This window comes from Fringilla coelebs, assembly GCF_963513975.1.
Source record: "Fringilla coelebs genome assembly, chromosome: 3".
NCBI classification, from domain to species: Eukaryota; Metazoa; Chordata; class Aves; order Passeriformes; family Fringillidae; genus Fringilla; species Fringilla coelebs.
The window spans coordinates 57,675,045-57,702,250 of NC_140030.1; the positions used below are offsets into that span (position 1 = coordinate 57,675,045).

At 45.3% G+C, this 27,206-nt stretch overlaps 1 protein-coding gene across 2 annotated transcripts; it reads right to left on the reverse strand.

The window, feature by feature from the left end:
• Positions 1-873: 873 nt before the first annotated feature.
• On the reverse strand, positions 874-27,206 carry SLC22A3 (solute carrier family 22 member 3). Of its 2 annotated transcripts, XM_084202105.1 has the most exons (12): positions 26,875-27,206; positions 26,479-26,779; positions 17,344-17,447; positions 16,794-16,948; positions 14,201-14,366; positions 13,091-13,208; positions 8,042-8,139; positions 7,690-7,904; positions 5,183-5,291; positions 4,825-4,937; positions 3,539-3,638; positions 874-2,791 (listed from the first exon to the last, which is right to left on the reverse strand). In XM_084202105.1, exons 1-12 carry the CDS (start codon positions 26,877-26,879, stop codon positions 2,734-2,736), a joined length of 1,542 nt encoding a protein of 513 aa, XP_084058231.1. In that variant the 5' UTR covers positions 26,880-27,206; the 3' UTR covers positions 874-2,733. The 2 variants fall into 2 exon arrangements, with proteins under 2 accessions (XP_084058231.1, XP_084058230.1); XM_084202104.1 differs by having other exon boundaries at positions 26,479-27,206.

The following is a 27,206-nucleotide window of genomic DNA, read 5'->3' on the forward strand; positions in this document are numbered from 1 at the left end:
GCAAGTATTAAGCAGTTGGAGGCACCTATGAATTTAGAATAACTTTATTTTGAACAAACAGCCTGTCCTGTGGTCTGCATGCCCAGGTGCCTCCACCTCCATGCAGCAGGGTTGGCTTAGGGTTCTCCCATGCTGAAGCCGTTCATCTGGTACCACCACCTCATCCGTCATCTCTCGCCCACAAGAGTGTAACCCCACCATTACCAGACTGCTGGTCATGCACCACATTATGTACCCACTACACCTTCAGGAGGCAACACAGAGTCTCACAGAGATGGAAGGATTTTTCAACTTACAAAATCCCTGTTAGGGATAAGAGTTAGCACAAAAGCAGTGACCGAATACAAACTCCACCTGAAGTTGCTTAGCACTACTAGATTAGAAGTCAAAACATATGCATAGGCTTTTTTATGCTGTCCTTTACAAAACAAATTTTTAAGAAATAAATATTTTTAAACTTCTGACACTATCCCATTGAATATTATGTGTGTGAATTATACTATTACCTATTGAAATTTATCACTTACATTATATTTTGAGCAACACATGCAAAACAAAGCATAATCTGAAAGGAGGAAACAAGTCTTTGAAATCTCTCATTTCTCAATGCATTTTAGTCGTCCACAAACTGAAGAAGCTGTCAAATATTATTCACATTTATTTGGAAATTTGTGGTTTTAAAAGATCTCTGCAATCTTTCTCAAGCTGCTAAAGCGTTTAAGACACCAATTTTAAAAAATCACAAAAAAGAAACACTAAATGGAAGAGGGTGGTTCAGCTCACCAGCATCACTTGTGATCACTTCACCCTGGTTCTCCAAGGTGCCTTCAGTAGGGGCTGGCTGAGTTTTGGGGCTGGGGGCCTTCACTGGGACACAGCCTGTGGCCAGTGCAAGCCCATAGCTTCCAGTTCCAGCCTTGGGCTATCGTCTTCAGCTATCTACAGAAGATTGTATTGGTCCAGGAGAAGTTTTCTCCTTGTAGCAGTAGCTCCAGTTTTGTGCAGTGTCTTGTAGATTAGCCATATATGTTGTGAGATGTTAATTTAGTTTCATATCTCTAAGTCATTACTGACTTTTGCTAAGCGTACCTTTGACATTTGCTATGCCTCAGAGCAAGTTAGAAACAGCCTTGAAAGACAGGCCTTTATCACTAACTACCAAAAGTGTGCAAACATTAGGCTGGGATTATTATTAAAGGCCCTGTTTTCCTCCAGAAGGGCTGGTGATAAAGGCAGTTGCTGGGAAAAGGCAGGGGGAGTTGGGAATTGCTGAAAAGTGCAGTGTATTCCTCACCACAGGAAATCCTCCTGTGCTCCTAGGATGGTGAGACTGGGTCAGTGATCATTCATTTTCATTGACAGGACCATAGTGCTACTGATTTGTGGTATGAACCTTCCAAACTCAGTTCTATATTTGCTTGTGCCAAACATGGTTTTTTTGTGAGTTTATAAGGTACTTTACAACATCTCATTAACTTTCTTTTATTTATTTCACTGTTGGTAACAGGATACCTTTTGAATGCCACATCTTTTCAAGTTCTTCCCTGCAAGGAGCATATTGTTCACCAGTCAGTGGCCAGGACACAATTCTTGATGAAGGTCATACAGGAGAAGGGAAAGGCAGTCTGTCCCTGGAATCTGCTCACAGAGCCAGAGAGTTTTTCTGTTACATGTCAGCTTCAAAGGACCAATTAACACTTACCTCCCTTCATAATCAAAGCTCCTGGCTCATCCCTGCCAGTGTAACAGCTTAACATCTTTGTCAACAACCCAAAAAAATTATCCCCAAGACAGAAAGATGACAAATAGTGATAATGAACAGAATGCAGAAATTGCAGGTCATCTTGGCAGCAGAAGGAATTTGGTTTGTAGGGATGGGCAGAGAGTATGATTTCCAAAGGAAAAAATCAGCCTGCTCTTGAAAGAGGTGTTTGAAAAAACCCTCAGCAGAGGAGAGCAGGCAGAAGCCCTTCCCTTGGAGAGATGAGGGGTGTCACATGAACTCCAGCTGTGTCTGGGGAAAGGCACTAATGGGCAGCAGGACCATCTGTCCTGTGCAATGCCCTGTGCAGGGATTGACTCCTACAAGAAGCCCTGGAAAGGTGAGGAGGACTGCTTCCACATTTCAGAAAGCCCTTGAACAAGGAGAGAAGAAGGGCACTTGTTGAAAGGGTCCCTGTGGACGACGATCAGATCAGAGAGGGATTCTGCTGATGCACACTGCTGATTTCCATCCCTGTCAACCAGGGAAAGAGTCACCCTGATCAGTGCCCTCCTTCTTCAGCCATCATAACTTCTGCTGGTCCAGATTCTTCAGGGGCACAGGAGGACAGGTTAAAATAGTCATCCTCTCCTCCTCGAGGTCATTTAAACAAGCACTACCATTTAAATCCTTCCCACACAAATGCAAATCCTAACAAAACAATAAACAAAGGTCTCAAATAGATACAGAAATAAATACAAGGTCACTGAGCTGGACATTCCATATTTTTAAAGCTGTTCTGTTCTCTGTGAAGAACCACAGTCCCTTCTTGCAAACAATGTACTCAGAAAAAAAAAGTATTTATTCCATATTAATAGAAAAATACACTACTTGTATTAAATGTCCTTGTGCTTAGAATGAAAACATGAAGTTTAATCCATATTCTGCAGCAAATTTTGAAGTGGTGGCAGGTGAAGAATGAATTCCCAGCATGAGAACAAAGTTCTTAGCTCAGTGCTGTCCTTCAAAAGTCAAATGTAAGAGTTGGTGTCCCGGTGTTTCCGTTTCTTGCCACATTTTCCAAAATGACTGTTGAAACAGAAGGGGAGAGGAGTATAAGTGTGAAAAACCAGGGAAATATGTAGTTTAAGTTGTGGTCCAAGCTGCAGTACTAAAACATTATTTTTTTCCATAGAAAATTTCTTTTCTTTTGTTTGTACATTGAATCAGGCAAAAGTTGTTAATGTAATATTCAAAGCCTCTCCTTGAAACTCATTTATAGCACTAGGACCTCAAATTACTTAGCCAAGGTGCAAATATTCCCCATATATCTGTAGGGCAGTCTGGCTTGCTGTGTGCCAGGAGTGGGAAAGCTGTGCCTGAAGCTCTTCAAATATAAATCCATCTCATATGTGACTTTTAAATGACTTCCCAAATTGTGGGGTTGCATCCATGATAAGGGGCCCTCCTCCACAGGATGCTTTGACTGAGGTAATGATTGGTTTTTTTGAGCAGAGAGTTGCAGACTATGCTTTGCAGCACCTCTCTTGTGCACTGTTGTTGCTTTTTGCTTCCAGAGATGCATAGGACAGCTTTGTGTCTCTATAAGAAAAATACAGGTTTTATCACCATACATTTTTTTAATAGCCTTCCTTCGGGATATTGCAAAGTTCAGGTTTCTATTGAGGAAAATACCACCTGCTCATGGCATCCACCTAACTGGGGAATTTACTTTGACACTGGAGAACATCAATACTTTATGAGAGTTGGTAAAGTTGGTGGAGAACATCCCCTGGAAACCTCACCCAAGTATAAGTAAGAAAATACATCTCATACCTTGGAAGCTGCTCCACATCCTCCACTGTCTCTGGTAATGAGATTCCTTTTGTCTCTGGTAAAAGCAATACTAGGAGGCCACAGACAGCTGCAAGAATACCTACAGTGGACATTGAAGAAATACAAAAGCAATAAGAACATTGTTACTTTTTTCACTTTCAGCATTTATCCACTGAGAAGAGTTTATTCAGATTGATTTGAAGTGAGATGTTTTACGTGCATCAGCTATTTCTGATTAACCTATTCTAATCAAATACCCCTATGTTACATTAATTTAGCCTTTTACAAAATCCCTTGAGGGCTAGGAGCTCATTTGCAGCCTGATCTCCACAAAGGGAGGTCTTAGAAGTCAAAAACCTGAGGTAAGTGCACATGGGCAAATGTATAAGAACAGCACGGGAACCAGAGTGGTATTTCTCATGTAGAACAAATCTGCCTTTTCTCAAAGGGCTCTGTCATGTAGATGCATCTGTGTTTCCTGAAACCACTGAGATTTTCCTGAATACTCTCTTCTTTATCCATGGCCAAAGTAAATTATGTGGTTCAGAATAAAAACTCCTCCTTGGGGAACAGCATTCAGATACAATCTGAATTAGGAATGGATATTTTGGAATCATTTCCTGCATAGATATAATTTATATAATGTATTAAGTCAAAAATAGAAGGGCTGGAGCCAAAAATCAAATGTTCCCTGAGTGTTGCATAGTTCACTCTGATCCTCTCTAATTTTGTAGCTGTTTACTTAAGACAGAAGGAATTCATCTGTCCCTCAGAAGCAGCAGAATTTAATAATTAGGTAATGTGAACACTGTACTTCTATTTATGTATTTTCTTGAAATAATGGTAATCTTTTAAAAGATTAAAGTCTTTTGTCTTTCCAATTTTGTTTTCAGCTAAAGTTGTCACTGGTGCAAATTTCCCCTCTTAGTCTATCATTTTCATTTTGATTTTTTCCAGTCACATCTACCTCCTAGAAATCTGGTGTAGCCACAGACTCCCATGCAGTTACCGAACCTAGCTGAAAGGTTTCTCAGTCTTAAAGCACTTCACATAGTTTCTTTTCTGCTCCTTCAGCAGAGTTACCCAAGCAGACCTGAGCTCTTCCACACTGTGCAGAGAAATCACATTTCACCCGTTTGCCATTCAGCCTCTTGCTCTAGGCATAAAGGTGGAGAAGCACTGCTCTGTGGGGGAGATAAGGCCACATACTGCTTTTGACCCAAAAGAAAAGCTCTGTTTAGGAGAAGGATATTTAAACCAAAAGTATATTGTAAATTTAATCTTACTGAAAATAACTAGAGGTAGGTCCAACCAAATGGCTGCTAATCGGAAAAGCAGGAATGGGGCTATGATCCCACCAAGATCACACAGACTTGAACACAGGGAAACACCAAAGTTTCTGCAAAAGACAAAAAGTACCAGATATTAGAGAGGTGCTACCAAACAGAATAGCCAGCAGTTTAAGGAGTAGAATGTGGACTTAGCTCCAAACTTATCTCTTCAGTATATGCCTTCCACATTAGGCAGTGGCTATTCAGAGTGGGAAACTCTGGAAAGAGCCAAGTTTAACCAAAAGACAGTGAAATAGGAAATGTTGAAAAGCACAGGGAAAAGTTGAAAAATTCCTGGAAGCTTTTGACATACCTCAGTGTTGTAGGGTACAATTCACTGTTCACTAGATAGACAATTTCAAAAGCTACTGTGATGCTCAGTCTTCCCAGCGTGGCAACGGTTGTTTTGAGCCATGGGATATCTGTTCATACAAAAAGAAACAATTCTGCATGAAGTGTGCTCTTCCACACCAGAAGAGCATTTCTGAGAGCCCCAGGCCTGTCAGCAGAAATTATACCACAGGAACACTGCAAATCAGACTGAAAGGCCACTGCTGTAGGTATCAATCTGCGCTGGCATTTATTGCTTTCAAACGTCATGTGAGGCTGCTTTGGAGAATTAGAAATCACTAGAGTTGATTATTCAAGATGCTGGAGGGGCATAACAGCATGGGTGGGAGAATAACCATCATAAGCTTCCATGACCACATCCAAATTGTGCTGCAGAAAGGAGTATTTTTCTATTGAGAGATGTTATGCTGTAAGAAACACTGTTGAGTCACCTCCCAAAGCCTTCTGACCCCAAGGAAAGTACCTCTAAATCTGCACAGAATCATAGAATCACTTAGGTTGGAAAAAGTTTTAGGACCATTGAGTCCAACCGTTTCCCCAACCCTGCTGTTCCACTACTAAAGCATGTCCCTGAGTCTACACATCACTTAGAAACCTCCAGGAAGGCTGCAGTAAAATGATTCTCCCTAGAGCAGTCCACTTACCCCTTGTGATGTTTCTAGCCACTCCTAATGATGCTAGTCCTGGTCATCCTCCCCTCCCATCGTACCTGGCACAGGCTGTACCTGGCGCTGCCCCGTTGGCTCTGCCCAGCTCTCCCAGTTCCACTCAAGCTCTGGTGAGCAGCCACTGCCCTGAATACATCAGCAGAAAGCCCTTGTACATCAACAGGGATGCAGTGACCACTCACACACAGCAGGGCAGAGCTGCTCCTCTCCTTGTGAGCAGCCCCTCTCTGGAGATCTTGGTGCTCTCTGGAAGCCCGTGACAAGGAATGTGACAAAGCACTTCTGTCACGCTTTTGGGAGAGGACAGTCTCCTGCATGGTCTAACCATGACTAGGCAGACAGGGAGGCAAGTGGAACACCGAGCCTGAACTTGGCACAAAGGGGAGCCCTGCCACTGGAGGGGGCTCTGGCAGTGTTTGTGTTTTTTCAAACCTTCAGTGGAAGAACAAGAAAACAATTCAGTTTTCTCTGAACCAAAAAATGAGACACTTGGGTTTTTTCCCTTCCAAAACAACCAAACAAACCACCATCAAACTTCATCCCATGTTGCAAGACACTGCTTTTGCCCTGAAGAGTTCTGTTTTCAAAACTATATAAGAAAAACAAAGGCTGGAAAGAAGAAAACAAATCCACATCATCTCCATGGCATCCCTTCAGTCCATCAGATTCCCAAGGGGATGGTGATGTCCATGTGGATCCTCCCTCTGCCAGGGGACTCGAACTGTGTGAGCAACACAGTGTGAAGGGGCTCAGATCTGAGAGCTGCAGTTTTTTTCATCTGTATAAACAGACTTCTTTAAGGCAGGCTTGGACCTCAAGTGTCCAACTGTAAGTATCTTAATCCCAAGGCTGTCCTCTCCTACTGAGAGAAGCCCCATGATATACCTTGAGAAACTAAAACCTCTTAGGATGGCCAGGACTGTCCCTCACTTTGATAGGAACAGTTCTGGGGAGGAATAAGCCTTTCTGATGTCCATTGAGCTGCTGGTCCCCAGCTACAGTAAGGCAAAGCATAATCCTATATACAATTCAAAGCACCTCCAAATGCCTCCCTAGGGATTAAAAAAAACCAAAACAAAAACCCACCAAACCAACAAAAAACCCAAACAAACAAACAAAAACCCAACAAAAAACAAACAAACAAAAACCCAAACAACAACAAGAACAAAAACAAACCCTCCAAAAAACCAGGGAAAACAATTTAAAGAAAGGAGAGAAGTGCTGGGAAGCCTTTGTGCAATATCAGACCTTTTCTCTGTCCTTGGAACCAGATAAGAATGGCTTAATCAAAAGCCATATCTTTCTCCCAGCCTCTTAGCATTGTCCAAACCCCTGAGAGAGTGAGGGTGAGGCAACAAGCTCTGTGATGCCAACCACAGCCCCTACATTGTGTTGTGTTTTGCATTGTTCTGTTTGTAAAGGAAAAGGCTTACCAATATGACTCACCAAAATCACTGATTTCCTACATCACTAAGCCTGTTCCAGGTCAGGGAATGTATTTTCCCTTTATGTTTGTATATTCTTCCCTTGCATTTGGCTTTACAGAGAGTGCAGGGCCTTTATAGAAGTTTTCTCTAAGGCGGCCCCCAGCTGTTGTTCACAACCCATCAAAGAGCTGGCTCTTCCATGTGCCAGGGAAACAAGGTGTTGTGCTACATGCAGATAAGGGGTGCTGTTCCATGGCTGGGTGCTGCCTGTATCCCTAGATGCTTTTACTTTCATCTGCAGCCCTGTGTGTTTCACTATCCTTGCTCAGGGGGTGCCATTGGCCCGAAGAGCCAGTCCCAGGGCAGGGAATTACCTTCTGGCAGGAAGGCAGTGATGAGGCACGCCACGCTCGCCACGATGTTGCCCATGGCGAAGGGCAGGCGCCGGCCAATGCGATCCATTGTCACTATAATGAGGAAAGCAGAGGGCAGCTCCACAGCTCCTGAGATGAAGAAGTCCAGGTAGAGGTTTCCTCCGATAATTCCCAGGCGCATGACAAGCCCTTGGTAGATAAGGGCACTCGTGAACCTGAACAGCAGAAGGAAAAAAGTGTTGCGAGGCAAACAAATGGTTGCAAGCAGCTGGAGAGACCCTAAAAGTCACAAGGGTATCTTTCCTCAAGAGCCCCCACCCAGGTAACAAGTTGGACTGACACAGGCACTCACCAGGCATACATCAGGATGAGTGTGTTCCTCCTCATCTGGGGAGTCCTCACCAGGTCCAGAAAGGAGGGGTTGGTGACCTCCTCGTTGCTAATAGTGATCTGAGGAGACAAGTGAGCCAGCTGTCAGCAGTCAGGCAGGAACTGGTGGGGATGCAATGGGACAGAGAGAGAGAAACGGCAAGCATTTCTCACAGCGGCTTGTGAGAAGTTTTAGGGAGCTAGAAAGATGTGATAACTTGTTGAGTATAAAGAATTTACACGTGGTGTTTTTCTATTTTATTTTTCTGTTCCTCTCAAGGACAGTGTGTGAGAAAGATGTTTCTGTTACTTAGCCAATAGAATAGAACCTATCGTACCTCTCTGTAAAAGCCACGCAGTCCTTTTGAATAAAGCCCTCTTTGCCTTTGCTGCCATCCTGCCTCTCGCTGGTCCTGCCCGACCCCAGCACAAGAGAGACACACTGGGACACAGTTTCTGTGTAAATACAGTGATCAGCAATATTCCAGTCCAGTGAGCAAAGGTGCTGGCAAGCCAGTTTGCTGCTCATAGCACTCCAGAGCAGTGCATGGGTGTTGGAACAGCTAATAACTGGATATAGCTGTGGGCTTTCCTTCATGATGATTGTGCAAAAATCAATTTTAAAAATTCCCCAATCTTAACTTGAGAATGGAAAAATTATTTCCTCCTTGTTGACCTGATTTTCTTGGAAGTTAACACACAATCACTGTCACATCAGGGCCACTGGGTACAGAATTGCCTTCTGCCAGGGGTGGCAGGGAGGAGGAGACAGGGCAAAGCAGCGGGCTGAGGGAAGCAGGGAGAGAGGGGCTGAGCAGCAGGCAATGGGTTTGGGAACATCACTGGCAGCAAGCTGGGCAGCAGGAAGAAAACGGGAGTGAGAGAAAGAGCAGATCTATGACAATGCTTGGGTGCTACAAAATATTCAACCAGTGAAATTCAGAGGGTCCTAAAATACACACACGCTGTGCTGAACATGGCTTTTGCCCTGAAAAAAATAACCTGCTAAGTATGAATTAATGGTTCTCATATTGCCTACAAAGTGTAATAAATCTGCTCTCAGCTGCCTGCAATACAATCACAATGAGACACTCAATGAAACTACTGGTTAGAAGGTTTAACACTAACAGAAAAGAGCAGGATTTCACAGAGTCCTGTGTTTACCCATTGAAGTTCATTGCTGTAGATAGTACAGAGCCAGAATACTAGCAGGGCCGAAAAGGGATTAGCTACATTGAGGTTATTAGTTACAATCTAAGCTGTTTTTAACTCTGGCCAGCAGTTTTTAACCAAGCCAGGTGAAAACCCTTTTTTCATATGGTCATTTGGCAAGTGAGGAAGACACAAGGAAGATAAGGCAGAGGCAGTTTCAGGCAGGCACCAAACGTGATACTGCCCAAGAACTGGCAGCCACAGCTGGGATTGCTATCAGCTCTCAAAGCAGCTGTGGGCAACATGGGGTTAAACCTGCTGTGCCATTTTTAGAAGGATTTTAGGCAGCCTTGCTGCTTTAACTCTCCATTATAGACCCCTCCTGAGAGGAGGCCTAAGAGGGCAAAGAGAGGAGCAAACCCCTCTCTATTAGCACAGCCCTCGCTGCTTACAGAGCTGCAGGAGCCCAGGCCAGAGGGGAGACAGGGGTGAAAAGACAGAGCAGCTCGAGGTAAGATGCAGATCCATGATGAGAACACAGGTAAAGCCAAAGGCATTGCCTGAGGATCTCATCAGCACAGCCAGGGCTGAGCCCAAAGCTTTCACCCTTTATTTGTTTTATTATATCATAAGGTAGCACAGCTGCTTTTCAGTGAGATTTGGCTGGGTGTATTTACACATGACTTTTTCCTAACTGACTGACACAAAGCTTTGTAAGTAAGACAGAGAAACCCCACACTTGTTTGAACTTCCTTTCTACTCCCTCTCACTTTTCTTCTGTAACCAGAGCCAAAAGTTTTCTTCAAAGCACTGCCACTTGTGCTGCATGCCAGAGTCCTCAGTGAGGCAGGCTGAGGTTGCTGGGTTTCTGCACTGCTCTTGGACTCTCTCATAATATGGTTATAAAGCTGCCATGTCTGTTGTTTATAAGAACAGGCTGCCAGCCATCAGTTGTGACTTTGTGCAAATATGGTTTTAGATTTCCAGAGAACTAAAGATAAATTCAGCACAACTGCCACTTGTATTTTTATGTCTTAATAAAGTCAAAATAACCCCCAGCATGACTGAGCACTTTTTTATAGATGAAGAAAAAAAGCACTATGGAGAGTCAACACTTTGCAGGGGGAAAAAATCCTCTTTTTGTTCTTTGAAGTCAAGGAGAGCTTTGCTATTCATACCAGTGCAGTCAGGAATTCAGTGACAGGGCCCATGTTTCCAAAGATTTGAAAACCCTGGATGAGCCCTTTATAACTTCTCTCACATTTTCATGTTCCAGCAAACTTACATATCGGTTTTCCCACAATTTTTTTGTATATATAGTTCTACACATGCTTAATTCTTCATGGGCCATGCAGGTTTATACCTACGTGTATGTATATAATATTTACATATGTAAGTTAATGTATGCAAGAAATATATATGTCTAGATATGTTGTATAGGGTAGGAAAAAAATCTGTAGATAAAGGGACAGGTTTTGATCCCCAATTCCCATAAGAAGTAGCTCTACTCAGAAGGTTGCAGTTCATTCTGGTTTTGGACAGAGACCAAGAATTAGAAAATTAGTTTGAAAAAACTCTCCATGATAGGATAAATATGAGCAACTGGAAAAAAAAAGAGTTTATAATTTAGAATTAATTTAATAAGTTCTGGTTGGCGTTGACCCTCACCAGTGTCATAACTCACAAAGCAAAAGAAACAAATGTTTATCCTTTTTCATATAAAGGTCATCTGTGGCTTCTGCATGCCAACAAAAAATGAAAGCTGCAACATCCAGAGCCATGTAAGAGACTTGGCTGATGAAATTGATACAGACATACTGGGAAATCTGAGCCCAAGTGCATTGAGGAATAATGCCTCTCACTTCTTCCTGAGCCTCCACACCTGCAGCACTTAGCCTGAAATTCTGGAGCTGCTTCATGAAAGAGAAGTCTGATATCAGTTAATGGGAGAAATACCCTTGATCCATTACCCATGCACTTCCTGGAGATGCTCTCTTTCCCCTGGGCACAGCAAAAGCCTGACACAGATTCTGTATTAAAAAGGTCCTAGGAACAGATCCAGTACAAATCTGGATGTGTGGAGGTTATCTGTTACAGCTGTGAGTGGCTAAAGGTCGTGAGCATGGATAGTTTTGAAAAAAAATAAATAAAACTTTAAAGAAAAAACAAGGAAAGACACATCTTTCTGACATGATGATTTGAAAATGCTGATGTTTAGAGAGGAAGTGGGTGTAGGAATGTGGGGCTGAATGTGGAGAGGAGGGTGCAGAAGCACAAACTTCCTGCTACATGACTTGGGGCACCTTGGTGCTGCATAATTCTGACCTGGATGTGGGAATCCCACTGGTGTATATGCCCCAGCAAAAGACTATAGATTCATAGAATGGTAGAAAGATTTGGGTTGCAAGGGGCACTAAAGTTCATCGAGTTCCAGCTCCCTTGCCATGAGCAGGGACACTGTCTATTAGGCCACTGTCTATTAGGTTGCTCAAAGTCTTGTCCAGCCTGGCCTTGGACGCTGTCCAGGATGGGTCATTTACCGCTTCTCTGGGAAATCTGTTCCAGTGCCTCATCACTCTCACAGTGCAGATTTTCTTCTTAATATCTAATCTAAAACTGCCCTCTTTCAGTTTGAAGCCATTCCCCCTTGTTCTGTTCCTTCATGCCCTTGACAAAAGTCCCTTTCCAGCTCTCTTGTAACTCTCCCTTAGGTACTGGAAGGCAGCTCTAGGGTCTCCCTGGAAACATCACTTCTCTGGGCTGAACAACCCCAGCTCTCTCAGCCTTTCCTCAGCCCTCCTCTGGACTCACTCCAACACCCCTATGTCCTTTCATAATTTCATGTGGTTTAACAAGGGGTTTAACAAGGTGCTGCACCTGGGTCCAGGCAACTCCTGATCAACACAGGCTGGGAATGAACAGACTGGGAGCAGCCCTGCCCAGAAGGATCTGGGGGTTCTGGTGGGTGAGAGGTTGGACATGACCCAGCAATGTGCACTTGGGTCCCAGAGAGCCTGGGCTGCATCCAAAGCAGCGTGGCCAGCAGGGTGAGGGAAGAGAATCTGTCCCTCTGCTCTGGTGAGACCCCACCTGGAGTGCTGCACCCAGGACAAGAATCATAGAATGCTTGGGGTTGAAAGGGACCATAATCACTGCAGTTAACCACATCTGTTCCCACTGAAACATAAGTCCAATGCTGCAGTAATCATGGTCTGAGAGCCAGGCATTTGCTACCAACACAGGACAAGCCAAATGCTGCAATGTCACAGCAGCATTATTTGCATTAAATGCATCAATCCTTTCAAGTTCTGTCACGACTGCTGGCCAAAGGACTGTGGCTCTAACACATGTCATGCTACTTTGTGCATAGTGATCTCAGACAGAGCTTCCTCAGCTGTGAATTTTGCAGCATATTTTCTCCCTGTTGGGACGGTAGCAAATTTATACTTGAAATCTAATTTCCTTTTCTCTTACAGTTGTAAAAGAGACTTCTAGAAAAGGAGCCAGGAAAGTGGATCATGCTGTCTCCACTCACTCTGTCAGATAAAATGGCAACTGCTATGAAACACCATTGCCCCTCAGGTTTGTTTCTGATATTTCCCACAAGTTTTTAAAGTAGGAGTGTTACAAAAGAAAGACCTGATTCCTTGTTTTGCAAACTTATATTTTTCAGCCTGTATGTTTCCAGCCGGTTCATTTTTCCCATCTTGCAATTAACAAAGTAGCTGTGTGACTGACAACAAACTGTTCCGGTGTGACTCTTCAAGAGTGCTGCCCATCCCTTGGAGAGAATGCGTTTTTACACTACTGAACCTTCCAAAACCTTTCCAAAGCTTAAGAAAGCTTTGGAAAAACCTCTAGCTCAAACACATGACTGTACCTCTGAGTAATGGGGTGAGAGAAATTTCCCATTGTGTTTTGCAATGCTGCGCATGATTTTCAATGCCTTCTCTCCCTTTTTGCGTGTCAGGAGCCAACGTGGAGATTCAGGAACCACCCTGTAAGAACACAAAAGTTGTAAATAAGGCTTTTACCTTATAACATCATAAGTAAACCAAAGTCTTTTATCTTTTACCCTGTGTTAACACAAAACACAGACTTGTCAGTCTTTGGGGCACAAAAACTCTTTTGAGGACTGCTTTTCCAGTCAGCCTTCTGTAAAATATTTGATCCTAGTGGGCAAGAAAGAAGAAAAGAGACTACATCAATACTCTGAAAAGCTGAAAAATCAGAAATTTTAATATTGCATCTGCACATTTGTTGTCAAAAGTATAACCAACAAGCAAAGAAGGTTCCTGTAGAACAGCAACACTGAAAGCCAACACTAAACAGGTAGAGTAACACATACAGGCAGATGAGGAAGCATCTGCCTGTATCACTGTAAGATACACACACACAAACATACTTCTTTCATAGACTGAACAAAGCAATACCACTGATGGTGGCTTTCTGCTGGCCTAGGGTTAAGATGATTCACTCTTTTAAGGTTCACAGCCGGCAGTGTTTAAGGAAGCAGGGTTCAGGAGGAGGCTCCATGGGTTAGTCTCTTGGGATCCATCCCACAGGACTGCTGCACTGAGAAAGGTGTTTACCATGGCTTAGAGTTCTGCTTTCTCATCAGCTGTACTGCCCACCTCAGGGGACCTGAGAGCAAGGTCAAACTAACTAAGTAGATAATGGGAGGCAGAAGTGGGGTCTCATGGCTGAAGGGAAAAACCAACTTCAGTCAAGTTAACCTTAGAAACAGTGCAGGGTTCTGTGAAGGGCCAGTTGTGGCTGATCAGAGGGGCAAACTGTGGGCAGAAAAACTAGAGGAATGTATGTCTGTGATTCACTAAAAAGTAATTGCAAATTACAAAGTCAACAATGTGCAAATATCTTCTTCCTAACCTACATCTTCCACTCTGGAGACTTGGAGCCACGGCAGGAGACTCCCGAGATGCTCAAATAGCAATAGCAATAACGACAAGAGCAATGACTGCAACATTACCAATAGTAGAGCAGGAAGAGGAAGTTGGGCAGTGAAATGGCCAGCTGGATCCCCTGCCAGGTGGGAATCAAGTATGCAATTCCAGGGAGAATTATAATTCCCAGGGTAAAGAATATCTGAATCACAATTCCAACCATCCGCTGATCGGAACCAACGATCTCCGTCACTGAGCAGAGACAAAGCCACAATAAATAACACAGAAACAAACCCAAGTTGAAAATAAATTGTTAGAGGTGAAATGTAAGGAAGACTATGCTGTATCAGGCCACATTGTGTCTAGCCCAGCATTTTTGTCTCCAGCAGTGTAGGCATGTCACTGAGGCTGTCCAGGGCAAACACGAGTGACGTGTCCTCATCAGCTCACCCACCCTCCTCCTGCCAGAGGGGTTTCTGACTTCATGTTTGCCACACAGGGCCACAGCAGGGGTTTGAGATTGCACCGTGATCATGTGCTTGGTGGGAAGTCCTTAGCACTCCCCCAGTGCGGTTTTGGCACATGCCCCAGACAAGGGGATCCTTCAGGCAGAGGCTGCTCACAGCAGGTAACATGGACAAGGCATCTCTGGGGAAGAGAGTTTAACCGTATCATGGTTGCTCTGAGGGTAAGGTATGATCCAGTCTGGTTTGTTTATTTTTTAGGAAAGTTTTAGTTTTTGTCATTTGGGGTTTTTTAAATTATTTGGTGGATTTTTAATTTTGTGAATGTGTCTAATAGCTCTGAAATCTATGCTCGTTTTTCAGGCAATATCCCATGGCCATGACATCCACAACTGTGGTGAGCAATGCATGAAGGAGTGTCTCCTGTTTGTTTCAAAACAATCTCCATTTCAACACCTTCAGAGTAAAAGCAGAGGGTTTTACCTTGGCTTGAAACACACAGAAAACATTTTCTTTTAAATTTATTTATTTATTTATTTAGCTAAAGGAGGCACAAATTTACAAGTAACAATGATTTGTTTTGGCTGGCAATGCAGAGAGATATGGCAGCATGACCATTTTTATTGACTATCTATCACCTCTGCATAGCTCAGGGGCAACTCTGTTGCCTAAGGATTGCTGATTAGCACTGTCCCCAAAAGAGCTGGATTGTGTGTGAAGGCAGAGGGAGGTTATTGGGGCAGCCTGAAGCAGAGATCAAGAGCTTTGGGAATGTACTAGTAGCAACCTCCCTCCTGGTGCAAACAAACCTATGATCTGTATATGTATGTTTCTTAAAAGATGTTAGGTTGCCAAATACTCTGTGTGATCCCAGGAGATAAGAGTTGATCCCTGCAGGGTTTTGGAAGGAATCACTCTATCCAAGAGTTAGGCACCTTGCTCAGGCCTGCAGTAATACAGTGATCCTGAGGTTCTCAGGATCTCTGAATCTTTCCCTAAAGTCAGGCAGCCTGATCTGAGCATTGAAAAACATCCCTTTCTGTTAAAGCTTGGCCATTTAAAGGAAGCCCTGGGTCTGTCATAAAACATATTGCTGGTTAGAGCACTTTCCAAAGTCTCAAGATAAGATCTCAGTTTAAAATTAAGCCATGTGCATGGAAGTAAGAGGAAGAGCAGGTTCTGGTCCTTTCTCTGGATCTTGGACAGGAGTTGCTCAGCAGTGTAACTTAGCCCAGCAAAACAGGGTTCTTTTGGGCTTTAGGTACTAAAAGGGCTAGACTGGTATGTTTGCAAGTACATCACCGCAGTGCTCCCAGGTCTCACTGTAAGTGTTTATGTCTGGTTGCAATTCCGCTCCCATTCATCTAACTTCCACCAGGAATTTTAAACACTTGTCACAGGCCTCATGGACAGCAGCAATGCTACAAGCTTTTGCCCTTTTGCCTAATGATGTTATCACTATGGTTTGGGTTATAACAGTAGATCACCAAATGGCTGGTTTTGTTTTTAAGCAAATCTGGCATCCTGTCTCTTGCAGGATGCCTTCCTCAATGTCTGGCTTTTTCTTGCTTTATGACTGCCTTACTGGACCTGGCAGTCATTCAAGACACCACAACAATATCCTTTCCTCATCAAAAGGAATCTTGCTGTGCAAGGAGCTTCATTACTATAGACTGATAAATTATAATCTACCAGAGATTCTGTATCCCTGCTGCTTTGATGCTATTTCTAACAAAGCTTCCCCTTTCTTTTCCCATTTCAGGAAAATAATAATCCTAATATGGACCCTGGTGTCCAGCCTTGACACTAAACTAAAGAATGAAAGCAGCCAGCCAAGCTGTCCTCCCAGTGAGGAGAAGCAGCTAACTCCTCTGAGCATCTGTGTAAGACATTCAGACTCTGCCAAAATAAAGCATGTCCCTGTCTGTGTATCCGGTTTGTCTGGGGCTTGCTCTGTCCATTTTTTATCATCCTGGTGATCTTCTATGTAACAACAAAAACTTTATATATGAATAATCCGTTCCCTCACCTCTTAATCATTGGAGAACAAATGCTTTAACCTGGGTGGATTTGGGTTACTCTGTCTGCTGACTGCAGGGCCAGTGCTTTGTTCCCAAGAAAATATAGAATGACAAGCAGATGTAGCCAGAGTCTTTGTCCTCCAAAAATCCTTCACTTTGCCTAACCAAGAAAGAGAGAGGGTAACAGCTCTCACCAATCACGTAGCACGTCATCCAGGTTCCCTTGCCAAACATGCCTTGGAGAAACCGGAAGATCAAAAATACAGTAAAGTTTGGTGAAAATGCCACTATGATACCACATATCCCAACCCCAAGGCAGGAGAGCAGGTAGATGAGGATTCTGCCATATCTGTTGAAAAAGGAAAAGAAAGTGGAAATCATCAATGGTGCCTATTAAATATCCTTCAGTAAACATCAGTCAGAAAGCTCCTCTGAATGCTTCCTTTTTTGTTTCTGTGTCCTTCTGCCCTTTCTGGGTCCAGATGTGCAGAGAAAAGTTTGGAAACCACAAGAAAAGCTCACTTTGTGGCATTTTAAGCTCCAAACAGGACCAGTAAGTAAAATTGCATAAAGTTTCCGGCCCAAATCAAAGCAAAGATTACGTTGGCTGGGTTTTGTTAACTCAGTTTGGAGATATTTATCCCAAGAGAATTTAACCTGCAAAATGTTGACACGTGCCTTTTGCAGGTGATACTGAGAGTGGCTTCACCTCCCAACAAGCCAAAGTGTGAGCTCATACTGTACCTGTCAGCAGCATAGCCCAAGATGAATGCTCCAGCCAGGAACCCCAGATTGAGGATGGCCTGTGAGAGATCCAGCATCCAGGCATTGCCACACACAAGATCATACTGTGGGAGCAAGGGAGAGGCATAAACACCCAGGTGGGTCATTTGTCACCCTCAGGGCAAAACACTGCAGAACTGCATAGGTCCACAGGGAAGGGGAAGAGGAAGAGGAAGGGGAAGCTCCAATTTGCTTGCTCAATAACAAGCACTGGTGGGCCCATAGCAAGCGCTCTGAAAGTGGTGATGAACAGGGAGAGCTCCTCCTCGCCAAGAGGATGCTGCCTTTCATGCATCAATTGTCCAGATTTGGAAAGCAAATCGCTCCTCTGCAAACAGCACTGTTAAATATGGTGCCAAGGCAAAGTCCTGGCTTTGTTTGGTGCAGAGTAAGGGTCCACAGCTATTGCCAGTGAAAACAGCATCTTATAGAAATCTGTTTGTTTAGTTGTTCTTCCTAGTGTTTAGTTTAGTTTAGTTATTCTTCTAGATAAAAGCAAAAACATGTAGTCTCCAAGGAAACTGAAAACAGATCTCAGGTCAATTGCAGACACACTGAATATGTATTTTCTTGCTGAAGCTTTCCCAGACTTTTCTATTCCTTATGCTGCAGCACCCATAACTCCCTAGCACTACTAACAGGGATGGGGGTGGGGATGAGAGAAGGCAAAGGGAAGGGAAAAGTGGTTGAGAGGAAGGAAGGGACTGTGAACTAAAACTAGAACTAAACTAAAATGGAAGTAATTCTATAGACAGCATGGCATTGGAAATTACTGTAGTTGTTTCTGGAGAATAAAGAAATTTAACCACTGCAGATGAAATGGGATTTGGGAGGTTTCAATCCATACCTGGAGTAATCTTTGCAACAATGAGGCCTCAGGACCAAAGGAAGCCGCAGACAACAGCAGCTGCCAGCATTCACCTAGAGAGACCCTTTTGCTTTCAGATGTGGCTATGATAAATGTTTAATTGTCAGTAAGGTGCTGGTGGCTGAAGAACACACAATGTGCCACATTTGTGCTCACCTGCACATGGCAACACCACTGCTCAAGCACTCTGCTGGAGCAGAGTGGGCACAGGCTGGGCTAGGGAGACAGCAGCCTCTTTGGGCATTCACAGTTCTCCAGACCCTAAAATGTTGTGTCATGTGCCTGAGCTGCATCCCAGCCCATCTGCATGCTGTAATGCCCAGAGTATTATCTAGGCCTGAGGTCTCAGAGCTCTCAGATCACACAGGATGTACAAGGGGCACCTCACAGGTCTCCAGCCTGATGGGTACCCCACTCCACTGAAGTTAAACAAAGTCATGGTTTTGATGTCAGCCCCATTACTCCAGGGAGCCTGAGAGGCCGCCTGTCAGCCAAGTCAAGCTATGAGCACCTGGCCTCCACTTCTGTAAATCTTGAGCAAGAGCTGCAGAAACCTCTGAGAAGAATAAAACCTGCTCTCAGCTGTCGTACTCAAGGGCAATTGCAATGCTTCCCTAAATTAGACTGAACATGGAGCAGCACTTTCAGATTTCAAATGCTGCTTAACCTCTTGCTTTTTGAAGCTATGACAATGCTAGCAAATGGTATCAAAAAATGTATCTTTGGAAAACAGTGGGGATTTATTAGAATGACCATTAAAAGAAGATTTTTTTAAAAACACAATGTAATTGCCTGTGCTGATGACAGATGTTGGGACTCTCCTTGACCCCTTTTCAAAAACTAAAAAAAAACCCACTTTTTAAAAAAAATTATTTTATCTCTCTTTACTGTAAACAAGCAAGAAATAAACTATCATGAAAGAAGGCAGGAGAACAAATGCATACCAGAAAGGAAGGGGAAAGTATCTTTAACAGAGAGAATTCTTTTATCTGTACAGCAATTTCCTACTATTTATGCAGCAGCTGAAATTACCTCAACACTAACAATGTAGTCAAATATTGTATATATTCTGGGAAATAGCACCATACAGGAAACTTCCTAAGGAGCTAAGGGCTCTTTGTGAAGATTAGTGACAGTACATTAACTGTTCTCCTAAGTTAGGCCTGCATTTTGTCACTTTCTGAGTATTTAAATAAATTCTGATATAGATAAGCACTTCTGTTTGCTTGACGTAGCACCCAGCATTGAAGTCATCACGCTGCTAATGTGTTGTTTCATTTGCAAACATAACCTTTAGAGGGGAATGTAACCTTTAAAAGAGAATTGCATACCCCGCAGAGACCTTTTCTTTACCCAAGCTGCCTGTCAGACCCACTTCAGTGCTTCAGCTGTGACCTGGCTTGGTTGTGCATGAAAGTTATCCCCACATGCATCCCGTGGACAAAAGCCATCTGCAGCAGACTGCCTCTGTTTTCAGGCTGCCTCCAGTCAGTGCTGGATGCCAGCCCTCCCAAACACGCCCCACGTTCCTGGCCAGCAGCCTCCACGAAAGGCGGTGGCGTGGTGCCTCCTCTCTCCTTCTGAACATTCACACACCTGTCCATGCACAGGCTGATGTGTACACTCCTGAAAATGCTAAAGCATTTATTTCAGTGCCAGAGGGCAGGGGGAGAAGGATATGACAATGTGAAGTAAAGCCTTAGGGTTTTCTTCCCCTGATCTTAAGCCTATGTGTTGTTCTGTAGAGCGCTGGCTACACCCCAGCAGACCCTGTTAGACACCAGTGAGCTGACTGCTCACTGTAACCACCCTGCAGGTGACCTAGCTCAGCTGGCCAGCTCCAGCTAAGGGCATGTCCCCTTCCTGGCTTTGCTGTGCTCCCAGCCAAGCCCCTCAGTGCCCTGGTGCGGGCACCCAGCACAGCCCTGCAGCTCACCTCTGCATTCAGTCCTGGCCCCACCTACAGGATTTCTAGCCAGTGTAGGATGCAAGCCACTGTGCACCTGGGCACACACCTTTTCCATTTAGGGAGCTGACTAAAAAACTGCCCAAACTGGGAAACAATCCACTTCCTCACTGCTTCTCTCTCAGCCCTGACGAGGAGCTAAGCAGAAATGAGATGCTGCCAGCACAGACAGGCAGCAGGGACCAGCTCCTTCCAGACATTTCTCTACAGTGTCCTAATCAGATGGAAAAAACAGTTCTGTCCTCCCTGCCAGCCCTGCAGTCCATGCAGCCAGCCACTGCTGGTTGGAAATGCAACCCTGCCATGAATGTCTGCGTGCCTGCTGAGGCTTGGACACCAATGAGATGCTCAGATTTACAAGAGCAGTGCTGTGACTGGAAGGAACTGATCTCTAAAGGAGCAGCAAACCACCTAAGTGAGATCTCTCTGGGGGAAGGAAGAGGCTTTGCACTGCTCCCTGTAGCTCATCCGTGGTGCAATCGCTGTAAGAAGGAGAGGCAACTGGATGAGCTTGTACATGACTAATGACTGGGAAATATGGAACTGTGGCAACTTCTCCTTTCTTCATGGCTTTGGAACAAGGCCAACATTTTCCATTTCAGTTTGACCTCCAGACTAACCACAAACTTGTAATTCCTGGTACTTGAGTGACCTTTATTCACTTCAGCAGACATCTCCCTGTAGAAATATATTGTTTTAAATCACAGCATGCCATTAATAGCTCCTCAAAATGTAGCACCCTTGGGGAGGAGTTTCAAAGAGCTTTACTGCCTGTTACAATTAAATTACAAAACAGTTAATTAAACTCTATGCTCAATAAAGAATTTTACAGTGATTCCCCAGCCCAATTGCAGCAGCATGTCCAGAGCCCAGGTACACGTTTTAAATGGCCTTCATACAAGTGACCAAAAAGAGTTTGGTTTACTCTTTCACTGCCAGTGACAAATGGTTCAGTGAGATATTCATAGTTTAAGGAAAACTGGGGGGATGCTGACTGTTGCTACATGTTCCTTAGTTGTTGCTGGGCAGTTCTTCTCCTCTTCTTTTGTCCACCGGCCTTTCAAGCTGCCGTCTCTCCTACATCCTTACTGCATCCAACCCCTCTGCAAGTGCATGCAGTGGAAAGGGAGAAACTATCCTCTTTTTTGCTCTCTGTTAAAGCTTCTGGCAGAATGCTCAGGGATCAAGCAACTGTCCTTCTCCATGTCTTCTTTCAAGCTGAGCACTTCCAGGACAAGAGGAGTCAGCCTACCCTGCTGCCAGGGCCCTGGGGCTCAGGGCTTGAGGGACGGGTTAGTTTTGAAAGCTTTGGAAGTTTCTCTCCTCTCCTGTGCATGACCAAAAGCCCATGAACTTTGTGTTCCTGCCACTGGGATCACCTGTTGAGTGTCCTACCACAAAAGGCCTTTTCTGTACTTCTCCTTTTTCTCTGTCTCTTCAGGGACAAAGCCAGAAGGAGGTAGAGAAAGTCTTCATCTCCTTATGGGGGAAAAGCAGCAACTGTCCTCAAAATAATAATAAAAGATATTGAACCCTCAACTAGTACCAGGGTTTGATGGCAGTGGAAGAAACACAGCCCCACTGGCATGACCCCTGCAAGCAACTGCTCCACCCCGCTCATACAGAGAAATCTTAGTCAGAGTTTCATAGGAAATTCAGCCGCTGCTCCTTCCTCTGCTCTCTGTGTGCCCTTTCCCCTTTTCCCTCCCCTAATTAATATTAATCCCACCATGACTGTGAAAGTAAGGCAGGATATACTGCCATGCCAATAACAACACTAGATCAACAATTTGAGGGTAAATTGAGTTGTTTATTCCCTTGGAGGAGGATAGCATAAGGATCAGCTGTGCTTTTTCCACCCTGAGTTTGACTGACATTTTACATTTTAGTCCCCCTTCTCTGGGGGACTAAAAACCACGAGACAAACATTATTTTTTTCCTTCCAGGTTTCTCTGCAAATGTTGACTGGTATTTTCTGAGATGGCTGGCAAGCAGAGAAGTTAGAAGATTGATTCCCAGCAGGTACAAAAGGCTATGCTCAGATGATCATCTGTCCACCTCAGACCTCACACTTCAGCAACAAAGTGTTGTTAGGGCTGAAAATGGCATCTTCTACAATGTGAAGATTTGCTGCAGACAGGACATAGTGAAATCTGTCCCTTCTGCTCAACTCCTGCCAACAAAGGCTGAAATGAATGCTGCCTAAAGTATGCCCATCTGTGCTGTAGCTGCTGCTGACCACACAGATCTCCCTCTTCCTTTCCTCCACCACCTCAGGCCATTTCACTGCAGCCACAATCGTAGCTCATGTCCATGCCTTGAGGAGTCACCAATGACAAAAATGTCTGAAGAAAATGGTTCTTCCTTTGCACACTATTTCCAGCCACCCTCTCACAAAGTGCTTGATCTGTCTCTCAGGGATAATAGTGCAAAGTGCCAAAGCCCAGCAGTCTCAAAGATCAGTGACCCCATCTTCAGCACAGTTTCCAGGAAAAGTTAGGTTTATTGACTTCTGTGTGTCCTGAGTATATGGGTCCTTCCCAAGGCTCACCCAGCAGGACTTGGCAGGCAAAACACTTTCCGTGTCAGGGGGTGACCTGGGCTCCCCTCCAAAGCCCTGGACCAGAGCATGAGGCTGTGACCCCCCAGTTCACTGCACCCTCCCAGCACATCAGTTGTTTCTCCATCTCTATCTGCTGCACAGAAACACAGTTCTTCCCTTCCCTCCTCCCTCTGAGGAGCTGCTGCTGTCACCAGCCCTCCCTCCTGAGCAGCGCCAGCCACCTTGTGGGACCAGCATCATTTCAGATGGCACCAGCTGGTGTGAGTCAGGAATTGATTTACCTTGATTATTTACCCTCTCCAAGAAAAATCTCAATAGCCACTGCATTCCCACCCTGCTGCTGACGCAGCTTCACAGGGAGATATGCAAGACACACTCAATTAAACCAGAGCTGATTGCACTGGGCCAAGGTCCTCTGCACAGCTGTGTCTCAAAATGATATCTTGAAACCTTTATGTCAGCCCAGGTCTTGTTTGCTCGACTCAAACACAGTGCAGGTTTGTGTGTGCAACACCAGTGACAACTTTCTCAAATCTGGATTGCCCTCACAGAAAAACCTGACCTAAAGCAATGGAGCACAGAGACCCTTGGCCATGTCTCTGCAGAGGCTGGGACTTATTCTCAGAGCCCATTGGACACCAAAAGATGTTAAGAGGGAATCTTTAGCAAAACTGCATTGCCATCACTAGAACAAGGTAGCTGGCTTTGCCATGTGTTGCTCCTGTGATGATTTCTTAATACAATTTGCTCTTCTCCTCAAACACTGAAGGAGGAAAGTCCTGTACATTCTCCCAGAACCTCTCTGTACCCCCAGCACTGATACTTGGGAGTCCTGCAGCAGCAGGTGATGCAGCAGGCACCCCAAGCAGTGCTCACAAAGAAGTGTGTGCTTTGTATCAATCCACACTCCCTGTTTCCCTCTGCCTCTTCCTACTGATGCTGCTGTGAGTGCCTTTGCACAAGACAACTCTGTAAGATGAGGGAATGGCCAGTGGGCAGCATGAGCAGTGGAGTCAGGTGCCACAGAGCCATTTGTTTCACAGCTCCTCACAAATCAGCCACGTGATTTAGCTTCTGAAGGGTGCTCAGAACTTACTGCAATAGCTAGTGTTTTGGCTGCCACAGCTCCTGTGTGATATGACTTCTATCCAAAGAGAAGGCTTTATATGCCTGCTTTTGCCCTCTGAATCCCCTGTCACACTGCAAACCCACTCTGAAGCTGGGCTTGCCATAGGCCTGGAAGCACTCCTTCAGTACACTGACTTTTCCCCCTCTTCTCTCTCTTTCTCCCTAAACTCACATCCTGAGACTGTTTTGTAACTCCTCCTTTTGACTTTGTCTCCCGGGTCACTTCCACTGCTGATTGAACAAGACATGCCAGAAATCTTGAGCTGAAAGAAACATTTCTGCAATCGTGGACAAAATGAAGCATTTACAAGTAGATGGGTAAGAAAATAAGTCTTTGGTGCATTAATTAAACAGAGCCTAAATTGAGTCATGCTTTGTTAGAGACTCAGCTGGGAAAAAAGAGACTAAATGAAATCTGGGATATAAATTGTCTTTGCTGGGTATATAACTCATAATAAGATATCAAGCCCCTTTTAGTAGCTGATCTCAGAGCAATTGAGTCAGGACATGCATGCCACAAGCCTCCTTTTTAGATTAAGAAATTGAGCCTCGTGGGATATGATTTATCCAGAAAATGTTGCAAAACTGGGAAGAGGTTCCAAGTTGCACAGGTCACAGCCCAGCAGCCTCCATCTGAGGTGGACCTGGCCAGCAAGAGTGTCTCTAGGAGTCACAGTGACACCAATGGTGGGACCTGCTGCCCTGGCAGAGTGGAGAGACAGTCCCAGCCTGGCAGACTGTTACTCCAGGGTTTTCCCAATATGCACCTTTGGGGACACAGGTGGGAGTGCTTGCCCAATCATCCCTTCATCCCTCCTCCCTTCCCTGGTCCTGAAAGGTCTCCTCAGCAGAGAAGAGCAAGAAAGTGAAGATGGATGAGGTGTTTGCCTGAGAACATTGAACCATTCACTCCCATTTATTGCTGTAAGATAAATACTGGTTTCTTTTTCCCATAGCTGCTGGAAAATCACAGTGGCTCTGTTAGATACACAAAGTGCTGCCATAAACGGACTCTGAGCATGATCTTATGGACACAGCCCACATGCCTTCACCTATAGCAGGGCTGAAGGAGGGGGGGGGGGAAGGGACAACAACAGAAAAAGAATCTCTATATTTTTATTTTTAAGGTCTAACTCCTCGCAGTCCCCCAGCAGAGGTACCTTGGAAGCAGCAGTATAAACTTCCCACCATGTCCATGTCCTATGGATTGTTCCAGAGCCAGGCTGCAGCTCCCAGGCACCAGTTGTCCTCCCTCCGTGCCCACCCACCCCTGCCTTCCACGGCCAACGTGGGCAGAGACACATCCATCATTATTAGGGACCAAAGTTTGGCACCAACTCCTGCATGGCGTTTGCAGCCCTCTGAGCAGCCTTGATATCACAGATCTCACACAAAAGCCAGATCTGAACCTTTGCTCAGGGCGCTCTGATTTCTCCTCTCCTGGGCACAGAGCCCGCCTAAAGCTGCTCAGGTTGCGCACGGTGCTGAGGGAACAAAGCTGCTGCTCGGGACAGCCTGAGGCTGACAAGGATACAGGAGCCCCAGCGGGATGGGAGAAGGATGCTATGCTGAGCTGGAAGGAGGGGATAAGCATCTCCAGTCAGTGTTTGCTCAGGGCTTTGCCAGCTGTGCCCTGCTCCCTGTTTTGGAGCACACAGCTCCAGTGCAAGCACCGAATCAAAAAGCACAGCAGGAGGCTCACGAGACAGGGAGGAACCAGAGCCCTCAACTGCACATTTTGCAGTGCACCTTGATTATTTCTGAGCCAATCCCTCTAAGCACACTTTGGATTTTTCATCACTGCACGAGGGACAATTGCTGTCAGAATGACCCTTAAATACACACTCCTAGTGTGCAGACTGTATTTTGAAGCCAGACCACAGCACACCCGTGGCACAGTTACAGATTACACAAAGGATCTCCTAGGAAAGCATCTTCACTGACCTTTTGCAGCCTCATTACAAAATCACTGCATTTGCCAGTGCTTACCACTAGTGATAATAGCCTGATGTTCTCTGACACTGATATTCAGGAAAAGCTGAATGTTAGCTTTGGACAAAAATGTGGTTTTGGTTTTTTTTCTTCTTCTTCTTTAGTAAGCACAATCACTTCTGCTGACTCCTGCCAGATCTCAGATAGGCAGTCTGCCACCTGTTGTTTTTTATTACCTGCAAACTTACATGTTCAATACTGGAAATACAGAGAAGAGATAATCTATATTGATCCCGGTCATAGAATTTACACTACCAAAGCTGCTGGTCTGAGACTGAGCACCTGAAGCCTCAGCTGCAAGGATTTAACTCTGTTTTAATCTGACATTCCTCTACAGACAGAGCAATATCTCTGCAGGACATTCGACTTTGCATGAGCACTTTTAACAGCCACCTTTCATACCAGCTCACCTTTCCCTAAAAGCTCGGTGCCGGCACTCGATCACGCTCATTGTCTGGATTTGCGCTCAGAATTAAATAAATCCGCAAAGGAAAACCAGCCAGCAAAGCACCAACCCTCGCATTGGCAATCCCATTTTGTAGGTACACCCCGCTGGTCAGAGGTGGGTGTTTTCCTTACCTCGCTGACGATGGACGAGCGGGGCTGTTCGTAGACCCAGTGGCGGTGGCACGGGGCGAGGGGCCGGCTGCCCGCGCTGCCATTGCCGGAGCGGCCGAGCGGGCTGCTGCAGCTGGCAGAGGCGTCCCAGGTGACATCCAGCCTCTCGCACTGCCCAGAGAAGGACTCGTTCCCCAGGTGCAGGGGCAGTACCGTGAAGTTTCGCTCCTCTTCCAGGGTCCAGCCACATCGTTCACTCAATTCGGCTGCCCCAGGGATCCTGCACCAGAAGTTGCCTGGTGCTCGCCCAAGGAAAACTACGCTGGCGAACAGGGAAGAAAAAGTTATGCCTGTCTGGCTAAGGAGGAAAAAGACCCTCTTTTGAAATCTTCCAAATTCCCCGGCCTCCTTCAAAACCTCATCAAAAGATGGCATTATGTGAGGTGGTCTGTCCCCTTGCAGCAGCCCGAGGGATGGCAGAGTTTTCGCTCACGCTTCGCACCGGCCGCCGGCACTTCCTACAAACGGGGCGGTCTCGCCTCCCCTCGCTCCTCTCTTCTCATGTGCACGCACAGACGGACAGACAGACGGAGACCCGCGGGCGTGCGATGCCGGCGGGGCATGAGCGGAGGCGGAGCGGGGCACGGCTGCGGGCGGACATGCGGACACACAGCCGGGCACCGGGCTGGCACCGGGCAGGCACCGGGCTGGCACCGGGCTGGCACCGGGCTGGCAGCAGGGCGGGCTGA